Genomic DNA, 18525 nt, shown 5'->3' with positions numbered 1-18525 from the left:
CCCAGCACCACAGCTCAGCACGGGCAGTGTCCCAGCCCCACAGTCTGGCTCAGACACTGTCCCAGCCCCACAGCTCAGCACAGGCAGTGTCCCAGCCCCACAGCTCAGCACAGGCAGTGTCCCAGCCCCACAGCCCAGCACGGGCACTGTCCCAGCCCCACAGTCTGGCACGGGCAGTGTCCCAGCCCCACAGTCCAGCACAGGAGGTGTCCCAGCCCCACAGTCTGGCACGGGCAGTGTCCCAGCCCCACAGTCCAGCACGGGCAGTGTCCAAGCCCCACAGACTGGCTCAGGCAGTGTCCCAGCCCCACAGCTCAGCACAGGAGGTGTCCCAGCCCCACAGTCCAGCACGGGCAGTGTCCCAGCCCCACAGTCTGGCTCAGACACTGTCCCAGCCCCACAGTCCAGCACGGGCAGTGTCCCAGCCCCACAGTCTGGCTCAGACACTGTCCCAGCCCCACAGTCCAGCACGGGCAGTGTCCCAGCCCCACAGTCTGGCATGGGCACGAGTAGCAGCCACTTGCTGCACTGCTCACATCACTACCAACTGTGTTTCCATTCAATATGTTTTCCCCTTTGAATCTTCACAGCAAAAACAAAAGCTTTAAAAGCAAAGATTAGGAACGAAGTTGATATCCATGTCAGCATCAAGAGCCTCATTTCAGTGAATAACTGCTAAACTGAATTTAAATTCTGTACTCAAGGAGGAAGGTTCCTCATTTCATACCCCAAGTATCATGTTGCTGCAGCCCATTTGCACAGGAATTAATGTCTCGGGCTCCAGCATTTGCCCTCCTCCACAGATCCCTCCTCTCAAATCTATCAGATGCTGAAAATCACATTAATATGAATCAGCTTCACGGTAGCTTGTTTCTAAATACAGAAAGCTGACATGTCACCTGCACAGTGTGCCTGACACACCGTCAGCTCCATAACGAGCCTGAGCACACGCAGATAAGGTAATTTGCAGAACTGTGTCATAAACTGCATTCATTTTGATTTAGAGCCTTGTCCCTGCTTTTCCCACTGGTATTTCTCCTAAAATTCCCAACCTACTGCACCCGTCAAACAGCAGCAATTTTTAAAATCAAGAAACTGTCATAAAAAATATTTGCTGGGTCTCCTCCCATGTAGATGGGCCACCCACAGTCACAGGTTTGTGGCTCTCAGCCCTAAACCAGTGCAGACCACAAGGTCCAACACTCTCCTGGAGAGCAGGCTGGGAACACAGAGAGCATCTCCTCCAGGAGGTAGGAACCCACCATGGTGTCAGTCCCTGCCTGGCTGCAGTCACAGAGGGATGGGCACACACAGCACCCCTCCTCCTGAGGGCAGCAAGGGCAGGACACGGAGCCAGGGGCACAAGCAGAGCCCATGGCAGTGCCCAGTATCTCTGGCCAGGGTCTGTGTGCAAATCACAAATGGGACAGGGCTGCTGGGGAAGGCTTCTTGAGCTGTTTGTTTTCCAGCATCAGTCTCATCACATGGTTATGACAACGGGAAGATGCCAGCAGCTCACATCCCAGGCAGCAGACAAAGAACCTAATGTTACAACTCACTTTAAAAAAATTTTTGACCAATCACACAAAGCAATAGTTCTATTGAACTATAGAACTATTATGTTCTATAGAACAATAGTTCTATCCAATCACTGCAAGCACACGTACCTTTGGTTAAAGCAGTGCTTGCTTATTTCCAATACAATACCTGCCTCCAAGCCTTAAAACACAATGCACAGAGCTGCATTATTAAGCTTAGAACTCCCTAATATCTTGCTAGATATTCTTTTCTGCAGCTTAAGGAGTTATTCTAGACAAGTGTTAATACACAGACCATTGTTCCATTTGTCCTTTTCTATTTCTTACATAATTTTTCTGCTGACCAATCTTATGGGTACTGCTTAGCTCTAATCACAGTTCTGCTGTCTCTGAGGCCTGTCCTTTGCAGCTTTCCCAAAACCCTCTGATTTTAAGGATTCCCACACCCAGAGCCTACCTTCTCAAAGTACTTGACCTCGTACTCGGTGCCATTGGCAGCCAGGAAGCCTGGCTCCTGCCAGGACAGGGAGACACTCTTCTGCTCCACCTTGTCCGTGCGGATGTCAGTGACAGGAGATGGCACTGAAAATGCAGAGAGGAAAAGGGCAGTGACTGAGGGGCTGCTCCAGTCAAACCTTTCACTTGAACAGCTGCACAGTGTGTGGCTTCTGCAGACACCAGTTCCCTCTCTCTGAATCAGGAGTGGAATAGCTCCAAGCTGGTGGCCATCCAGTGGGAGAAGATAGAAAAACAACAGTTTTGTGATCCATGGGCAGCCTGCAACACTCCAATGGAAAACTGGCAAAAATCCCAACAGCATCCTCCACCCTTAGTGCTGCTGAGGGGTCTGAGGATGGGCTCATGTCCTGGGCTCTGAACCCTGCTGAGGATGTCTGGGAAAGGCAAAACACAGTCTTTGATCAGGAGGGACACACCAAGGCCTCCTGAACCAGCTCACACCAGGTCTACCCCATGCAGCTGGACTGCTGGGAGTTTGAGCCCTGCTTTGAGAGCAGGCTGTGCCTCAGGAGCTGCCTGTGTATTTCTGGTCAGCACAAACTCCCTCCCCAACGTCCATTTAGTTCATCTACTGCAAGATGCACTTGCCAATATTCCCATTTTAACCAGGTTTGGCTCCAAACAAGTCTTCAGACTATGCAGGCAGCAGCTCACAGCCCTCAGGCACAGCAAAAGCTGCACAGGGACGTTGGCTGTTTCCAGCTTGTCCTACTTTGTCCCATCAAATCAGGACATTCACTGGACCTGTCTCTGTCCCACCAAGACTCCTGTGGAGAGGAACAAGTCCCTAGAAAGTAAACTTAAGTATCTGTGAAATTTTTATTTATTACTTGGCTCATTAATCTTTGCTGAAATAAAAAGCCCTCATGATGTTTTATTCATGGTGATTTGCTCCTTGATTCCAAGTCACTTTGTCTTCCTGTGAGAGGAGTGAAAGGGGCTCCTGTGCAGCTCCCATGGCCCACACACAGCTCCCTCTGCTGTGAGCCACCCCAGGGTGTGGGACATAGTCAAACATTACCCCCAACACTTGCCTTGGGTCCTGCTCCTGTAAGATAAGCTAAGTGCTCCTCACTGTGTTGTATGACCCCCATCAATAAAATATCACACAGCTGCCCTCCTGTGTCTCTGAGTCCTGGAAATGGACTGGAGAGACCTGACTGCGTGGTCCTGACTGTTAACAAAGTCATCAGGAAAAATCCCACTCACTCACAGATGTGCTTTAGAGCAGAGCCCATGGTACATGACAGAAAAGCAGGTGCCAGCCTCAAACATGTTTAAAAAACATTAAAGAAAATCACACAGGCTATAAAGCATTTCACACTGCGAAAAAAGATGTGTTTCCCATCAATATTTTAAGCTCTCCTATCATTGCCTCTATTTGAGAAAGCAAACATTAAATTATTCACCACTCTGCCTGATTTTATAAACTCCATTCCCCTGTACGTGGGTTTTCTCCTGTTGATTAACCAGCATAGCAGCAGAACAGGCATAAAACTACATGTGGCACCGTGTCCCTCCCCAGAACAACTCGCTGCATCCACCAGCTGCACTGGGGCACCAAATACCAAACACCAAACACCCCTGCTCGTGCCAGATGGAGCCACCTCTCCCCTCCCTCACCAGTTACTAACATCCCAACACAGAACATGCCTCAGAGATCTCCACTGCAAAGCAGAGAAGCCACCTCCCCAGCCAGCAGGCAGCCCTTTCAGGGCAAAGACCCCAGGGGCTCAGACATTTGCCCCAGAGCTGGCTCAGCCTGCAGCCCCACTGCCCCACAGTGACTGAGTCAGCCCTGGGCATACACAGGCAAATCTACTTTGGAGGACCAAATCCAGCTCAACCCCCTTCTCCAGCCTCAGGAAGGAGGATGCATTCTGGCACGGGTTGCATTATTAATCAGCAGCAGATTTAAAAGCTCTTTAAGGCAGGAGCCTTGTATTCCTGCCGGGAATACAAATGACAGTGGCCTGGAGTGCACATTTACATGGCTAATGCAGCTCCACTCCTGCAGGCAAACAGTTCCCCTCACTCCTCAAACACTTTTATTTAGTCCCATGCTGGGGACAGATTAGAAAAAACACTGTATTAATTTTGCCACCTGCAGACTAAATTGCATCTCTTCTTCTCGCTGCAATTACAAGGAAGGATGGACAATTCCCTCTGGTGAGTGCTGGAGGGGAAGGACAGCACGGAGCTGCACTCGGAGCTGGATTAGAGGAGCAAGATCTGACAGCTAAATGAGGTCTTGTTTCTTGTTTAATTTTTCCTCTGAACCTGCTTATCAGCAGACAGAGCTCCCCTGCTGCTGCAAACGACTTCCGAGACCACAGCATGACAGCCAGCACGGAAGGCAGCACTGCCCAGGCATCCCTGGAGCCTCCCTCCTCCTGACCTCTGGGCCCATCCAGCCCTTCTGTGGTGGGCTCTGGTGACAAGGGGCTGCAGAGTCAGGACTCCAAGAAACCATGTCCTCTGAGGAGCAGCTCCCCACGCCGTCCCTGCCAACTGTGGCTCCACATCCTGCCCGCACAGGGTCCCCTCCTTGCAGTGGGGTCTTACAGACAAACTCAGGACACGACCTTCTCCCCACCTTCTCTGCTGATAGGCATGGCCTAACCATCCCTGTCACCCCGTGCCAACGGTGCAAAGGCAAGAGGAACCAGGGCAGGGCAGCCCTGGCCTGGCACTGCCCAGGAGGGGACACCCTCAGCAATAAGAACTGTCAGTGCTCCAGGAAACTTCTGAGCCTCAGCTGCTGGGGTAATTCCCAGCCACCACCTGCATCTGGAGACTTGACAGCTCAACAAGAGACATTGATTTTGAACAGATTACAGGATTAATTATCCACATTCTGGATGTGCGTTTCAGTTCCCTCAGGAGTACATGGTATCGAGCAAGGGGCTGAGATTCCCCCTTCCCCAGGGGAAAAGCTGCTCTCAGCAGCCAAGGCATGGGCTGGCATCACTGCCTTGCTGCTTTGCTCCCTAAGAGAACAGGGCACTCATTGCCCACACCTGAGCTTGTGCCCAGCTCAGGCCTGGGGGCCCAGGCAAGGTGGGAGCTCCGTGGCACCGGTCCCTCTGCCAGGCTGGAGGAATGGCTTCTCATCAGACCTCTCTAAGCTCACCACACCCCAGCCTGCTCTCTGTGCCCACGGCCTGAGCTCAGGAGGCAGAAGACCTTCCCAGAGCTAAATCCATCCTTGAACAGCAAAGATCCTAATGAGGAATGACACCTCTGCTGAGGAGCAGTCTGCAGCACAGCATCCCCCAATGGAGCCACGGGGATTAAGGATGAGGGAAGAGAAAGCAACAACGTGCACAAAAGCATTTGATCAAGCGGTGGGAAAATTATTTATAACAAGATCAAAGTTTAATCTCTTCAGATGAAATTGTTGGCCACTTCCTGCCAAGAGGTACCTGAGGATCATCTGTCTCCATTAACTGTGGCTTGGGAAAGGGTTTTCATGCAAATTAATAATGTAACTGCAGGGGAATGGACAAGGACACGACAAGCCAGAGCTGACTGTCCTTCAGCATAGCCAACAGCACAGGAGGGACCTGACCGTCCTTTGGCACAGACAACAGCTGAGGGGGGACTCCTGAGCCAACCCCTCTGGTCAGGGACCTGTCCCCAGGCATGGGCACTCACTTCTCCTTAGCCGAGGGAACAGAAATGCCAAACTGGAAATGGAAGGGGACAGTTACAGTAAGAATTGTGTCACAGACCAGCACAGGATAGAGAGACGAAATCAATTTTTTTGTTTCTGAAGGATAGCCAACATTTGAATTATCTCTTTTAAGGAGGGTTTTTTTGATGAATGGGCTGAAAATGTTGCTTCATCCAAGGCGGTTTTGTAAATTCAAACTGCAGCCAGATCACAGAGCAGACTTGTCCCTCCACAGCCCAGGCTGTCACCACGCTCACTCCCTGCATCCCAGAGGCATCAACAGGAACCCTCTGAGACTGCCACGGGCCAGCCTTCACCTGCCCCTCTGCCACACCTAAGCACAAACAGAACAAACCGAGCAGGCGTGGGGCACTGCCACGGCACAGGCACGCTGACGGCGACCACACCACCCGCAGACTCCGCGTCCTCCCAGCAGCGAAGCCACCAAAACCCTCCCCGCACGGCAGACCCCCACACCCCAGAGCTGCCGCGCCAGAGGGGGCAAAGCAGGGCCACCACGAGCCGTACCTGCGTGGCCGGTGGACACGTTGACCTCGGCGTACTGCTGGCCGGCCAGCGGGCTCACGGCCGAGACGCCGTTGAGGGCCAGCACGCGGATGGTGTAGGTGACGTGGGGCAGCAGGTTGACCAGCGTGGCCGTGCGCTCCACCAGCCCCGTCTGCTGCGGCACGAAGCCCACGCTGCTGCCGCACTGCTGGCAGCGCCCCGCTGGCACCGCGGGGCAGCGGGCACACCACAGGCTGTAGGTGAGGTCGCTGCGGCCGCCCGCGTCGGCCGGGGCGCTCCACTGCAGCACCAGCGAGGACTGGCGCAGGCTGTACACCAGGTTCCTCGGCGCGGAGGGTGGGCCTGCAAGGAAAAGAGTGGCTGTGCGCAGGGGTTGGGAGGAACGTGGGGGAATGTGCTCCCTGTTGATGGAGTGACTAAATTGTTCTTTGTCCGCTTAAAAAAGGGGGGAAAGGCCACAGGTTTGTCTCTCGGTTTGGTACAAAAGACGCCTCGTGGGACCTTGGGGACTTCGCCTCAGATCTGGGGCTGTCCAGCCGGACAGAGGCCAAGAGGTCCCACCTAGGTAATTCACTGGAAAATGAAAAGAACAAAGGGAAATAATCAATTTTGTGGGGTGTTTTAGCAGGAGCAAGAACCTCTTGCCCCTGCAGAACCTGGCTCGGTTTTTCTCTGTAAGAGCTTTGTTATTTTGCCTTTTATTAAACCTTTTTATGTTTCCAACACTGTCCAGAAGCCATCCTGCTAATTTTATGCCGCTCGGGGTAGCTGAGCTGTCTCAGGTGTGATGGGTTTCTCTGAGAGCTCATAAGACCTGGCTCGAAGAGTAACACATCACAAACCCAAAGGTCCTCTCTGGGAGCAGCACAGCAGGTGCTGCAGGTAAGAGCACAAGGGCACGGTCCTGGACAGCCACAGGCAGGGTGGCACGAGGGGACACCAAGGTCCTGGACAGCCACAGGCAGGGTGGCACAAGGGGACACCAAGGTCCTGGACAGCCACAGGCAGGAGTGGCACGAGGGGACACGGAGGCACTGGACAGCCACAGGCAGGGGTGGCACGAGGGGACACGGAGGCACTGGACAGCCACAGGCAGGGTGGCATGAGGGGACACGGAGGCACTGGACAGCCACAGGCAGGGGTGGCACGAGGGGACACCAAGGTCCTGGACAGCCACAGCCAGGGGTGGCACGAGGGGACACCAAGGTCCTGGACAGCCACAGGCAGGGGTGGCACCAGGGGACACCAAGGTCCTGGACAGCCACAGGCAGGGTGGCATGAGGGGACACGGAGGCACTGGACAGCCACAGGCAGGGGTGGCACGAGGGGACAGGGAGGCACTGCTGCGTGCAACGTGGAACAGAGGATCCCAGGTGCAGGGATGTGTGTGCAGCACCAGGCACAGCTCACCGTGTGCATGAGGAGCACCCGGCTGGCCCCAGCAGCTCCCTGAGCAGCACCAGCCCTGGGAGCCCACTCCTGGTGAGGCGCTGCCCAGCCATGCTCAGCAGAGACAGAGGGCTCCTAATCCCTGTGCTGGCAGCTGGACAGCATCCATCACCAGAGCAGCTGGAGTCCAGTCCAATTAACTAGAGGCCATTTAATTAAAACCTGTGAATTATAGTGACTAAATGACTGTGCCCCAGTTTATCAGGGAGTCTGCGAGCCTGACTGCTTCATCAGTCTGGGTTGTAGGGACAGCCCCTCCATCCCTCCCCAGGGCAGCATCACCCCAGCACAGAGCCCAAGGTGAGCACACAGAGCAGGCAGGCACAGCCCTGGGCACTGCAGGACAGAGTGCCTGGACAGACAGAGTGCCTGGAAGCTTCCAGCGAGACGTACGTGTGCAGGAGGCAGATGGTGGGTCTGAAGGAGACCTGGAGTAATTTGTCTGGCACAAACAGAACGTGGAGGCTTCCTCCTGTGTGAAGCTGTGCTCGGGGCATGGAGAACACAGAGGGAGACGGAGGGAGAGCTTGTAAAACCCTGGTAGGCAAGCTGAAAGAGAGAGAGGGTGTTAAGGGGAGAGCAGCACAGGACAAATTGGGACATTTCCCTGTTTCCTGGAGCCTCCTTTGCTGCCCCTGGCCAGCAGACACCACCCTCTAAGCTGCTTTCCCTGAGCACCTGCATGATCCTGGCACCAAGAAAGATATCCCTTGGTTTTACCCATTTGGGTTCTGTAGCACTGACTTTCACAGTAAATGTCATTCCCTATCTAGGGTGCTAGATAAACCAGGAAAAAATAGCAAATGTTAAAATTACTCCTGAAACTTCCAGTTCCCTCTTTAGAGCTGAGAAAGAAATCAGAACTGGTAGTGTGTTCATGGAATGGAGACGGAGTGTGATTTTTCCTTTAGTCAGGCAGCACTGACCACCACACAGGGCAGAAATATCACTGCATCAGACACGACAGCAAAATCAATCCTGTTTGCAAACTTGATGGGATCCAAGCACTAAACCCAGACCCCATCCCTCCAAAGTGCCTGTCACACAAATCTGACATCTCATCACAGGAAACTGAACATTTCCAATTAGAAGTGTTTTCCAGACTAGTCCACGCTGGTTTGTAACAGCCAGAAGTAAGTATACAGAGTGTCTGTCATTAATAATGGCACAAAATGCCCCAATGTGCATGTCCCAGGAGCAGGCACCACAACCCCATGTGAGTGTGTCCCACAAGGAGCCATGAGCTTTACTTGCTAATTTTTTTTTTCCTTGGCTGTCCGAAACTTGCCCTTGAGAAGAACAAAAGTGCCAGCACATGTGATGCATCATGTGTGTGGCTCTGTTTCTTTTTTCAGACAAACTCCCACCCTCTTCCACCTCATCCTACGAGTGTTTTTCTTGGTCCCCAGCTGGTTTAGGTGTCCCTGTCATTTCACAGTGCTTATTTCTGCAGTGGGTATGTGACAGCTCTTGGGGGATCAGGTCATCAATTTATAGAATGAAATTCTCTTTTTTTGTACACTGCTTTCTATCCTGGTCCTCTGGTGTTACCACAAGTAAATTATTGAACAATAAAATTCAATGATTCATTGTCCCAGAGCCAAAGAGAAGCAGTCAGATGGGTGAGATGGATCAGCTGCCTCTCTCCAGCTCCACCACTGCTGACCACAGAAGCTCCTCAAGCAGGCCTGATCCCTGTCACTGACAGAGAGAGCACATTCCCCCTCTGTGTGACACTGGCTGCACTCTGCCAAAGCAGCAGCACAACGAGCTGCACTGATTTGTGAGGCAGCCTGGCCGATTACCCAGCATGAAGTAACCTTGGGAAAGGCTTCTCTTAGCACCTCATCTGACACAGCTCCTCAGACAGGAGCGGCCGTTTTTGGAGAGAGCAACGTCCTCTCTCATTCCCAGCCTGTGCCACAGGCAAAGCAGGGGCAACTGAGGATGCAGACCTAGAAAATGCATGGTTTCCTACTCCAGTGGCACAGGACAGCTTTCCATTTCCCTTCCCAATGAAGTCCTACCAGCAGCAGCACTGTGTGTGCCAGCATGAATTAATAACAGCTGCAGCCTCCCTCAAAATGCCTATATAGGCATTTATAATTAACACTACAACTCGGTTGTCTTCCAAAATCAATTCCTTTCCAGTTTTGGTCATGGAATTGCATTTGACAAAGTTCATCTACTTTAATGTGTGTTAATTTTCTCTGTTGAAGCAGGCATTCATAAGAATGCTCTTTAGGAAAGCCACAGCTGGGGAGGCAGGCAGCCAGCACTGGGGGTGCCACAGCAAGAACCAGGACAGCACCACAGGCTGAGGCACCCCAGCAGCCTGACAGCCCCAGTCCCTCCCAGCAAAGGGCAGACTGGGAGCACTGGGCCCCTCCAGCTCTTAGACTGGCATCCAGCCCTCCCCAGGCAGCACTCACAGCTGCAATCTCACCACTGTCACCCACAGCGTTCACAACACATCTCTCACAGGAGCTCTTGCTCCTGCTGACCCCTCACTGGACCAGGCTGGCACAGCCCTGCTCCATCCATCTGAATCCCATCAGCAAATCACTGTTTATTGTGTTCCAAACATTTCATCAGCGCTTCAGAGGCAAAGTGCCTCAGGCCAGTGCAGGGGGAAGGAGGGGGCAGCAGCCCCAAGGAGGGACAGATGCTGCCAGCCAGTGCCCATGGCCAAGGACGGGCTGCCCAAACCAGACAGGGCACCCTGTGTAAATCCCTGACAGAGCAGAGTGTCAGCGGTGCACTGAGGTGGCCAAAGAGCCTTGCTGGAAAACGTCCTTGGGTAGCAGAGAGGCTCCTGCCCCCTCCACGCTGAGTCTGAGATCTCACCTTGCCCTCTGCACCAGCTGTGATCGATACTGCAGGCAGAGAGAAGGGACAGCAGCCGTGTCCAACCTCTGTGCCAGTGTGAGAGGGACAAAGTCAGCATGAGGAGCAATCAATGCAAGCACTGAGTCAGGCTCTTCTCACCTCAGTTCCACGTCTGCCAGGATGGGAACTTCAGGCTGCACCACCCCAGAGAATCCAAAAGCACCTTGCCTTCCACAGTTTGGAGGTTTTTAATAACTGGTTTTCAACAAGCAGCCTATGGTCCAACACATTGCATGCAATTCTGACACCTCTAGACAATGCTACTCTGTAATTTTTGTCCTTGTTAAATAATTTGTGGAGTACTAAAACAAAAACCTGTGTCCAAGGGCAAGATCCTTGTGCATCCCCAACAACGAACTCTTAACAGCCAAAATTAAATTTAGTGATTTAGTCCAGAAGAAAGGCAGTCTTGAAATATCTAACAGAGTGCATTTGATGAATCCAGCCAGGGCTGACAGAACCTCATTGCTATTTATGCCAGAATGTTCCTCAAGGACACACTGAAGCAGGCACATCCGCTGAGCCAAGTGCAATTCACTGTTGTGCCTCAGCTCCCTAATGCATCCACCAAAGAGTTCCTGGTGAAGGACTGGCTGACCAGCCTCTCCAGCACCCTGCTGAGCACTTCAGCTCACACAAAACCCCTCAGCTGTGGGCAAGACATGTCCCCTCTGGATTCCAACAGCCCAACCAACACGTTCATCCAGCAGCCAGATATCCATGACCTCAACCTCGCAGGAATTCTGCAAACAACTTGTGATGCTTGTAATTGTCAGAGCGGCTTGCTCTGAAATCAAATGTCACGGAGCGATTTGTGTCTGGGTCCATCACGACTTCCAAAGCCATAAAATTATTTCAGACACACTGTGAGCAGCAATGCAGCAATGTGCAACCCCAGTTGATGAATACCTCCGAGCCTGGTCATTACTGCAGACACACTCATTTTACATGGCTGCTCCGTGTGCGTGGCTGGTGGGCAGCAGCACCCAACACCCAGCTGATCCCACCTCACAATCCCACCTCACAACCCCTCCTCAATGTGCCCAGCTCCAGAATTCCTCTGGAATTTCCTCCAGTTCCACACAGCAGCAAGCACAGCGCCTGACTGTGGGATGCCTGTGGCTGCATCCGTGATGAAAGCAAAACCTGGTGCTTTGTGCAACTTGCAGAGCCCCAGGAGGAAAAATAAACGTATGCATAATCCTCCAGCATCAGTCAGCAGATAAAGTACACTCCAGGAGCACTTACAGGTTTGTAAGCTAATGTATAAAAGATGAAACAAATCAAAAGCTCCAAGTGCCGTACATTTGGATCCATCTTTTTTCTATTTAAACAGAAAAGCAGACCTCAGCCTTCAGGAGGTATCTTTGCAACAAATGACAAAATATTGTCATTTATTATTTCAGATTTCTCTAACTTTCAATTGAACTATTTCTTTTCCACCTAAGGACACTGCAGTGACACAATGCTGTGGTGGGACATATCCAATGGCCAGAAGAGCATCTGACTCACCCCACATCCCACTCCCACCCTAAACCTCTGCTTTCTCCCTAAGAGAGATACAAATAAATCCTCCTTGTGTCTTGTCCATAGCAGGTTTAATTCAACATGCTGCTCAAAAATCCACGCAGTGAAGCAGACAAGGAGGGGGAATTTCTGTTATTCCCCATTTCAAACAGCACCTGTGGACAAGGCTGGCACTGAAGCCACTGCCTGTGTGAGCTTTTCCTCCCCGGAAAAGCAGCAGCACTCATCTCTTTAAAAGGTCACTTAAAAATCCTGACAAAGCACTAGAAACCATTTCAACTCTAAAGCTGTTTCCAGTGATGTCATTTCCATGTGGACAAGGGACAGGGACACTAACCAGACCATCACTGACCAGACCAAGCAGGGCTCCAGGTGCTGGCGAGGGGCAGCAGAGCATGGGACACAGCAGCAGGGCAGAGCTGGCTCCTGCCAGTGCTGTCAGAAACGGAGGGAAATGAATTGAGGAGGAAACTTTGCCAGAGCACAAATTTACGTTTCTGTCAGAGAAGAGTGGCTGGCAGCTATTTTTGGTAACTGGCCTCCATCACATTAATGCAATGTCTGGTTTAAGTTGTCTTCTTTGCAGCAAATCTGGCGGGTAAATATTAACCTTGAGCTTTGTTGAAATTCTCCTTGCAGATATTACTAGAGATTGGATAGAAGAGAGGAAGCAGAAGGAGACAACTTTGAATGAGAATGTCAGGCAGATCCCCCACATCATGGCTTCATTTACACAAAAACTATAGCTACACGCCACAAAACAAACAGCACAAAGGGGCTGCAGCTCACACCTGACAAAATTAATGGCAAAAAGACATCAAAGCAGAGAAGGCAAGTGAAAACAAAACAGGGATAGGCAAGGGATCATCCACAGAGCACAGGAGTGCCCACTTGCCTGCTGTGCATCTTCTGGGAATGGGTTTTATGGTCAGAGGAAGCAGCACAGAGCAGCAGCTGGCTACAGAGATACATCAGACAAGACAAGCAGGCTGAGTGCATTCTCAGTGACAAACTCTCCTCTTCTTCATGAGCGGATGTTAAGCAGACACTAAAGTTGTGCAGTCCCACCCCAGAGATGGCTGCACTCCACCAAACACCAAAACAATTCATCAGAGACATGCAAACTTGACAGGAGGGCTGGAGCAGTGGTGCAGGACAGGAGGATGGACACGGAGACTCAGCTTTCCTGCAGCCAGAATTAGCAGAGTCAGAAGTCCTATTGGGCTTTTTGTCATCTCTCCTAATTTCAGAGTGAGGACACAAACATTCTGTTGGTACAGGATGCTTTCAGTACTTAAATCAGGGTTACAGGGACACCAGCTCTGCCACCAAGGTTAAACACCTTCGCCAGTTCATCTCCTGCTTCCTCCACTGCTGCCACCACCACAGTCCTGCTGCCACCACCACCCTGGCCCCCATGCCACCCCACAGGCAGCAGCAAAGCCCCCACCACCCCCAGTCCACCACCCAGACCTCTCAGGCCCACAAGAGCTGCAGCAGAGACTGTGGCCATGAAGTTCCATGGGCCAGCAGGATTCACACCCTCCGAGCCCTCCAAAGCCACCTCCACAGGGTCACAGTGGTGGAGCCAGGTGTGTTGTGCCATCACCTGGCTGGTTTAACACCCCCAAACTCCCAAAGCATCCAGCTGCCTCCAGCTCAAGGGCTTTTGTCCTCACTGAAGAATTTCCACAGCCCTGGCAGCTTTCCTCAGAAATCTTTTAAAGCTATTCACTCAGCACTCTGCTAATGCAGGGCTGCAAACAAACCCAAAACTTTCAACCCTTAAAAACTATTTTCTGATATTTGACCAGACATCAGACGCTGCTCCACAGAGAATGACTAATGACCTGCTTTCTGTGAGAGGGGGGAGAAACTTAATTATGTCCATTAAATTACTTCAAATATTTTTCCTCGGAGAATATGAATTATTTAAACTCAACACAGAGAAACCTGAAACATTAGCAAAAGCCTTCTGGGATTCACTATGTAAATCCCCACTCCAAACAGATGTGGAAAGCATGGCAAGCTGCCATGCAGCCACTGAAGCAATCAACAGCACTGAGATTTCAATTTGATAGCTTTAATAAGGTCTTCTTAAGGAGAAGCCACTGCCCAGAGCACTGGGAAGGGCATCCCACCACCTGGAGGAAGGCAGCACCACCAGCAGCACAGTGAGAAGCCTGGAGGTGCCCCTGAAGGGCAGAAAGCTCACTCTCCTGCTGCACCACCTGCCTCCAGGACAGGGCAACTCCACCTGCCTGGGACTTACTTGGCTGCTTTCCTCTCAATGTGTTTTTGAGGTGAAAAGGGACATCCAAGGTATCATCTGGACACCAGGCATGGCTAGCAAGGGTCTTTTCAGACGTGTTTTACTGAAGAATTCACCTCCTTTGCCAGGTCCCAGCTGGCAAGAAGGTGCCCAGGGGTGGCATTAGCCCAGCAACTCTCTCCATTCAGAGGCTCTACACTCTGAGGAAGGGCATGACAGCCAGCATCCCACACCTGGCTCTCACCTGCCTTTGAAAGAGAGGTGGAAGTGGTCACAGCCCCAGGTTTATTAGTGGGATGCCTTGATAAGGCAGAGGGTGCATCCATTTTTGCAGCTGCCCTTAAACATCACCTTGTGAGCTGTAAAGTCACCAAATTATTAAACCGTGTCCAAAGCGTATCAATAGGGATATTAATGTTCTAGAGTAATTTTAACATTACAGATAAAGCTGTGGGAAACGCCTGACAGCATCCAGAGCTCTGACACGTCTGCCCAACCAGCACCAGGCTGCAGAGCAGCCCCAAGCCCTCCAAACAAACCTCTGGTGGTTCACTGGGGAGCTGCCACCACCCAAACAAACATATTGCTGCAAAAGACAATTCCACCCGTCCAAACCGTGCTCAGGCACCAGAGAGGTCTGGCAGCAGCATGAACTGACACAGACAAAACCTGCCAGGACACCAATGGCCACTTTTACCTCTGCATGCCCCGTCCTTCTCCTCAAAGCCAGGGCTGCACATGCACTTCCCTACGGGCACCAGCCACTCTCCCTCTGCGCTGCAGTGCATCCGAGGGGGGTTATCCACGTCCACTTCAGCATGGGCAACACAGGTGCCCTGAACCTCCACCAGCGTCACAAAGGCCGTCTCTGCCACCGTGTCTGGGAACATGGCCAAGTTCTGCACCGTGCTCAGACACTTCTTGTAGTAAACGCGCACGGAGACCAGCGCCACGCAGGCGCCCACGTCCTGGAAGCCCAGGTGGAAGCCTCTCTTGCTCAGGTGCCCAATCTCCCTGAGCTCCGTGTTGAGCTTCATCTTGCGCTCGCCCAGGTCTCCCTGCGTGAAGCTCTCGTCGGCGGCGATGGTGTCGATCTTGGTGTGCTTGCCCTCGCGGACGCTCCGGCCCAGGTCCGAGTCAGACTCCACGTAGTACAGGTTGAAAGTCTCCTTGCAAGTGCTCGTCACGCCAGGGATGCTGTTGCAGTCCCTCAGGGTGAACTTCAGCTCAATAAAGATCCTCTGGCCGTCACGCCTGGCGATCCAGCCCGTCTGCAGCCAGTTGTTCTGGTTGGGCTCCATGACATTGCACACCTGGTACGTGCGTATTGGCTTGAAGGTTTCATCCACGCCACTGATCTCTTCCCACTGGGGACAGAACACAAAGCTCGGGAGCTGCCCCAGCAGAGACACGCCAACAGCATAAATGTCACCACCACAAGCCTCCCCACCACAGGTCATTATGCTGTAGGCACTGGAAGTCCTCAGCCCACCAAACCCACCAGCTGCAGTAACCCTGCTCCTGGACCACCCAACACCTGAGCTCTCCGCAGAGAAGCAATTGTGAAAACGCAACCAGAAAGGCAGCACTGGCAGCAGGTCTTGGAAAACAAAGCCTGATTCTGGACACAACATCTGCTGAGGAGCCAGAGCCTTCATCTCCCACACACGCCTCAGATGTTCTGTCCCTGGGAAGGTGCATCCACACAGCGCTTCCCGTGTAACCCCGGATGGGGTTGGGCCACCCAGAGAAATCCAAGATTTCCAAGAAATCCACCTCTAAGGAGATGTGACAGCAGTCACACCATCACACGAGGATGTCAAATGCCTTCATGAACAACAGAAGCTTCTCTGCCAGGAGAAGTTTTAGCTACGGCAGGACAAATCCTCCGACTGCAAGTGAAACAGTGTTCCCCTAAAGCTATCAGCAGAGGTTCTATCAGCGAAATGATGACTCAACCCTCACAGCCTGAATGATGACCTGGCAACTTCCCAAAGCAGCTCTTTCTGGGGGTAAATTTATCCAAAACAGTCAAAACATACCCAGAACAGAGTTTCTTCTGCAAACAAACAGCTGTGCCACACAGATGACTCCAGGACCTATCGCTCTTCCCTCTGAATGCTTTGTTTCCATTCAAGAAAATGAACCCAAAGCTGCAAGGAGCACAACTCCAAGCTTACTGAAAGTGGCTTTAGACCAACACCAGCAGCAAAGCCAGGGGCTGATGAAACAAACACTACCTGACACAGATCCCAGCGACCTCCCCAGCCACAGCGCTCGGACTCTAAGGGCTTGACTGACCCTTGGTGCAAAACCACAACACAAAGCCTTAACCAGTGCCTGTTGGCTTGTTTTAGTAGTGTAAAATCCATTTTGAGGATTCCCTCACTCCTCGCTCTGCTCCCAGGGGCTCCTGGCACTGACCATGCCAAGCCAGCCATCGACCATGGATGAGGAGGTCCCGCGGCCGCCAGCCCCACCCCAGCTCTGTGCAAGCAAAGCTCTCACGGGCAGCGCTTCAAGTGCTGCTGAGCACCAAGAAGCTGACAGACCCCTTCACCCTCTCTAGGGGCGCAGAGGGACAGTCCCACCCCCGTGCTTACCCCGTTCGATGGGTGTGAGGTCCAGCCCAGCTCCGCCTGCGATTCCTTTGAGTCCAGCAGGACAACTGCAGGGAAGACAGCATGTTAGGAAAACCACTGACACGGGAAACGCTGGTAAAACCCACCGAGTCCATGCATTGGGAAGATCAGTGCCACGCCGTGCCGGGTCTCACGGGAGCAGCTCCCGCCCGGCTCCACCGGCCATGGCATCACCGTGCGAGCACCGAGCGCCACGAAGCTGTCACTGCACAGCCAGAACAACCTCGCAGGTGCCTGATCCATGCCCTAACGACTGTGCCAACCCCAGGGACGGTTCCTCGGACACCGCAGACAGCACTGCCGCTGTACCATGCCCACAGCGTGCGGATGCTGGGACCGAAAGGTACCGGCAGCTGCTTTGGAAGAGGGATTTCCCTGGCAAACAACACCCTTTTCCCACAAAACAGCCAATTCTGTCTTTGACAGGAAGAGCTTTTTCCCTCAGCTGACAGCTTCACGATCCTTCCACAGCCAGCAAACAGCCACAGCCCCGGACCCGCAGGTTGAGCCTCGGGCTCAGACACCGGGAACGAGGGGCGCGGCGGCGCATCCCCGGCGGGCACGTCCCCGAGCCCCGTTCCGGGATGCTCCGAGACACTCTTCTCGCCTCCGGGACCGGTGGGCTCCGTCCGTGGCAGCGCAGTCCCCGCGGACACGGACGCCAGGGCTCGAAGCGTCTCCCGGTCACGGGACTGGCAGCGCGCTGCCTCGCGCCGCCGGTGATCGCGGGGACCGGGACACCCCGGGCTGACCCGGTCACTCCAGGAGGACCCGTCCGTCCTCTCCCGCTTCTCCGGCAGATCTCCGCGCCCCGGAGAGCGGCGGCACATCCGTCCCACAACCAGTCCGGCCAGCCCCGGAGCGACCCCGCCGCCGAACCGAGCCGGCCGCTCCCGGTACCGCAACGCGCAGCCCGACCCGCCGCGGGCAACCAAAGCCGGGGCCGATGCGACCACACCACGCGAGGCGGTCAGGCACGGGGGACACGGCGGTGACGGAACACCGGGGACACGGCGCGGTCGGGGGCGCGGCGAAGAACCGGGAGGCGGCGGAACACCGGGAGGCGCCGCCGCCCCGCCCGGCTCACCCTGCTCGGCGGCGGCGCGGGGCAGCGGCGGCAGCGGCAGCAGCAGCAGCGGCAGCAGCAGCGGCAGCAGCGGCGGCAGCAGCGGCGGCGGCAGCGCCGTCTCCATGGCGCCGCGACTCCGCGCCCCGCGCCGCCGCCGCGCTCCCGCTCCGCGCCGCCCCCGCCGCCGCGCGCCAACCGCCGCCGCCGGGGCGGGGCCTCGGCCCGCGCGGCCAATGGGCGGCAGGGGCGGGGCGAAGGGGGCGGGGCCGGGGCGGCGGTCGCTCTGCCCCGGCTGAGGCGGCGCGGCCCCGCTGAGGGCTCGGGCTCGGTGGCCGGGCTCGGCCCGCGGGCCGGCTCCTGAGGGAGCGCCCGGCCGAGCTGAGCCTTGTGCTGCTGGAGCTGCTGCCCAGGGCACC

General features: G+C 54.0%; 1 protein-coding gene across 4 annotated transcripts in view; it reads right to left on the bottom strand.

Annotated features, from left to right (window-relative positions):
* Window positions 1-18238, bottom strand: part of EPHA10 (EPH receptor A10) — a 29584-nt gene extending 11346 nt beyond the window's left edge. For 2 of the 4 annotated variants that reach the window (XM_038161049.1, XM_038161050.1), the window contains exons 1-6: window positions 18128-18238; window positions 17002-17066; window positions 15096-15765; window positions 8104-8259; window positions 6262-6603; window positions 1996-2120 (exon numbers count right to left, since the gene is read on the bottom strand). In XM_038161049.1, coding sequence (XP_038016977.1) covers window positions 1996-2120; window positions 6262-6603; window positions 8104-8259; window positions 15096-15765; window positions 17002-17066; window positions 18128-18233 — 1464 coding nt within the window. In that variant the 5' untranslated portion in view covers window positions 18234-18238. The remainder of the gene's footprint in view (window positions 1-1995; window positions 2121-6261; window positions 6604-8103; window positions 8260-15095; window positions 15766-17001; window positions 17067-18127) is intronic. The other 2 variants (XM_038161051.1, XM_038161052.1) reach the window with 1 other exon arrangement.
* Window positions 18239-18525: the final 287 nt, after the last annotated feature.

This window comes from Motacilla alba, chromosome 23 (assembly GCF_015832195.1).
Source record: "Motacilla alba alba isolate MOTALB_02 chromosome 23, Motacilla_alba_V1.0_pri, whole genome shotgun sequence".
In the NCBI taxonomy this organism is placed as follows: domain Eukaryota; kingdom Metazoa; phylum Chordata; class Aves; order Passeriformes; family Motacillidae; genus Motacilla; species Motacilla alba.
Note: the sequence above shows the minus strand (reverse complement) of the source record. Positions and strands in the feature narration are given on the sequence as shown.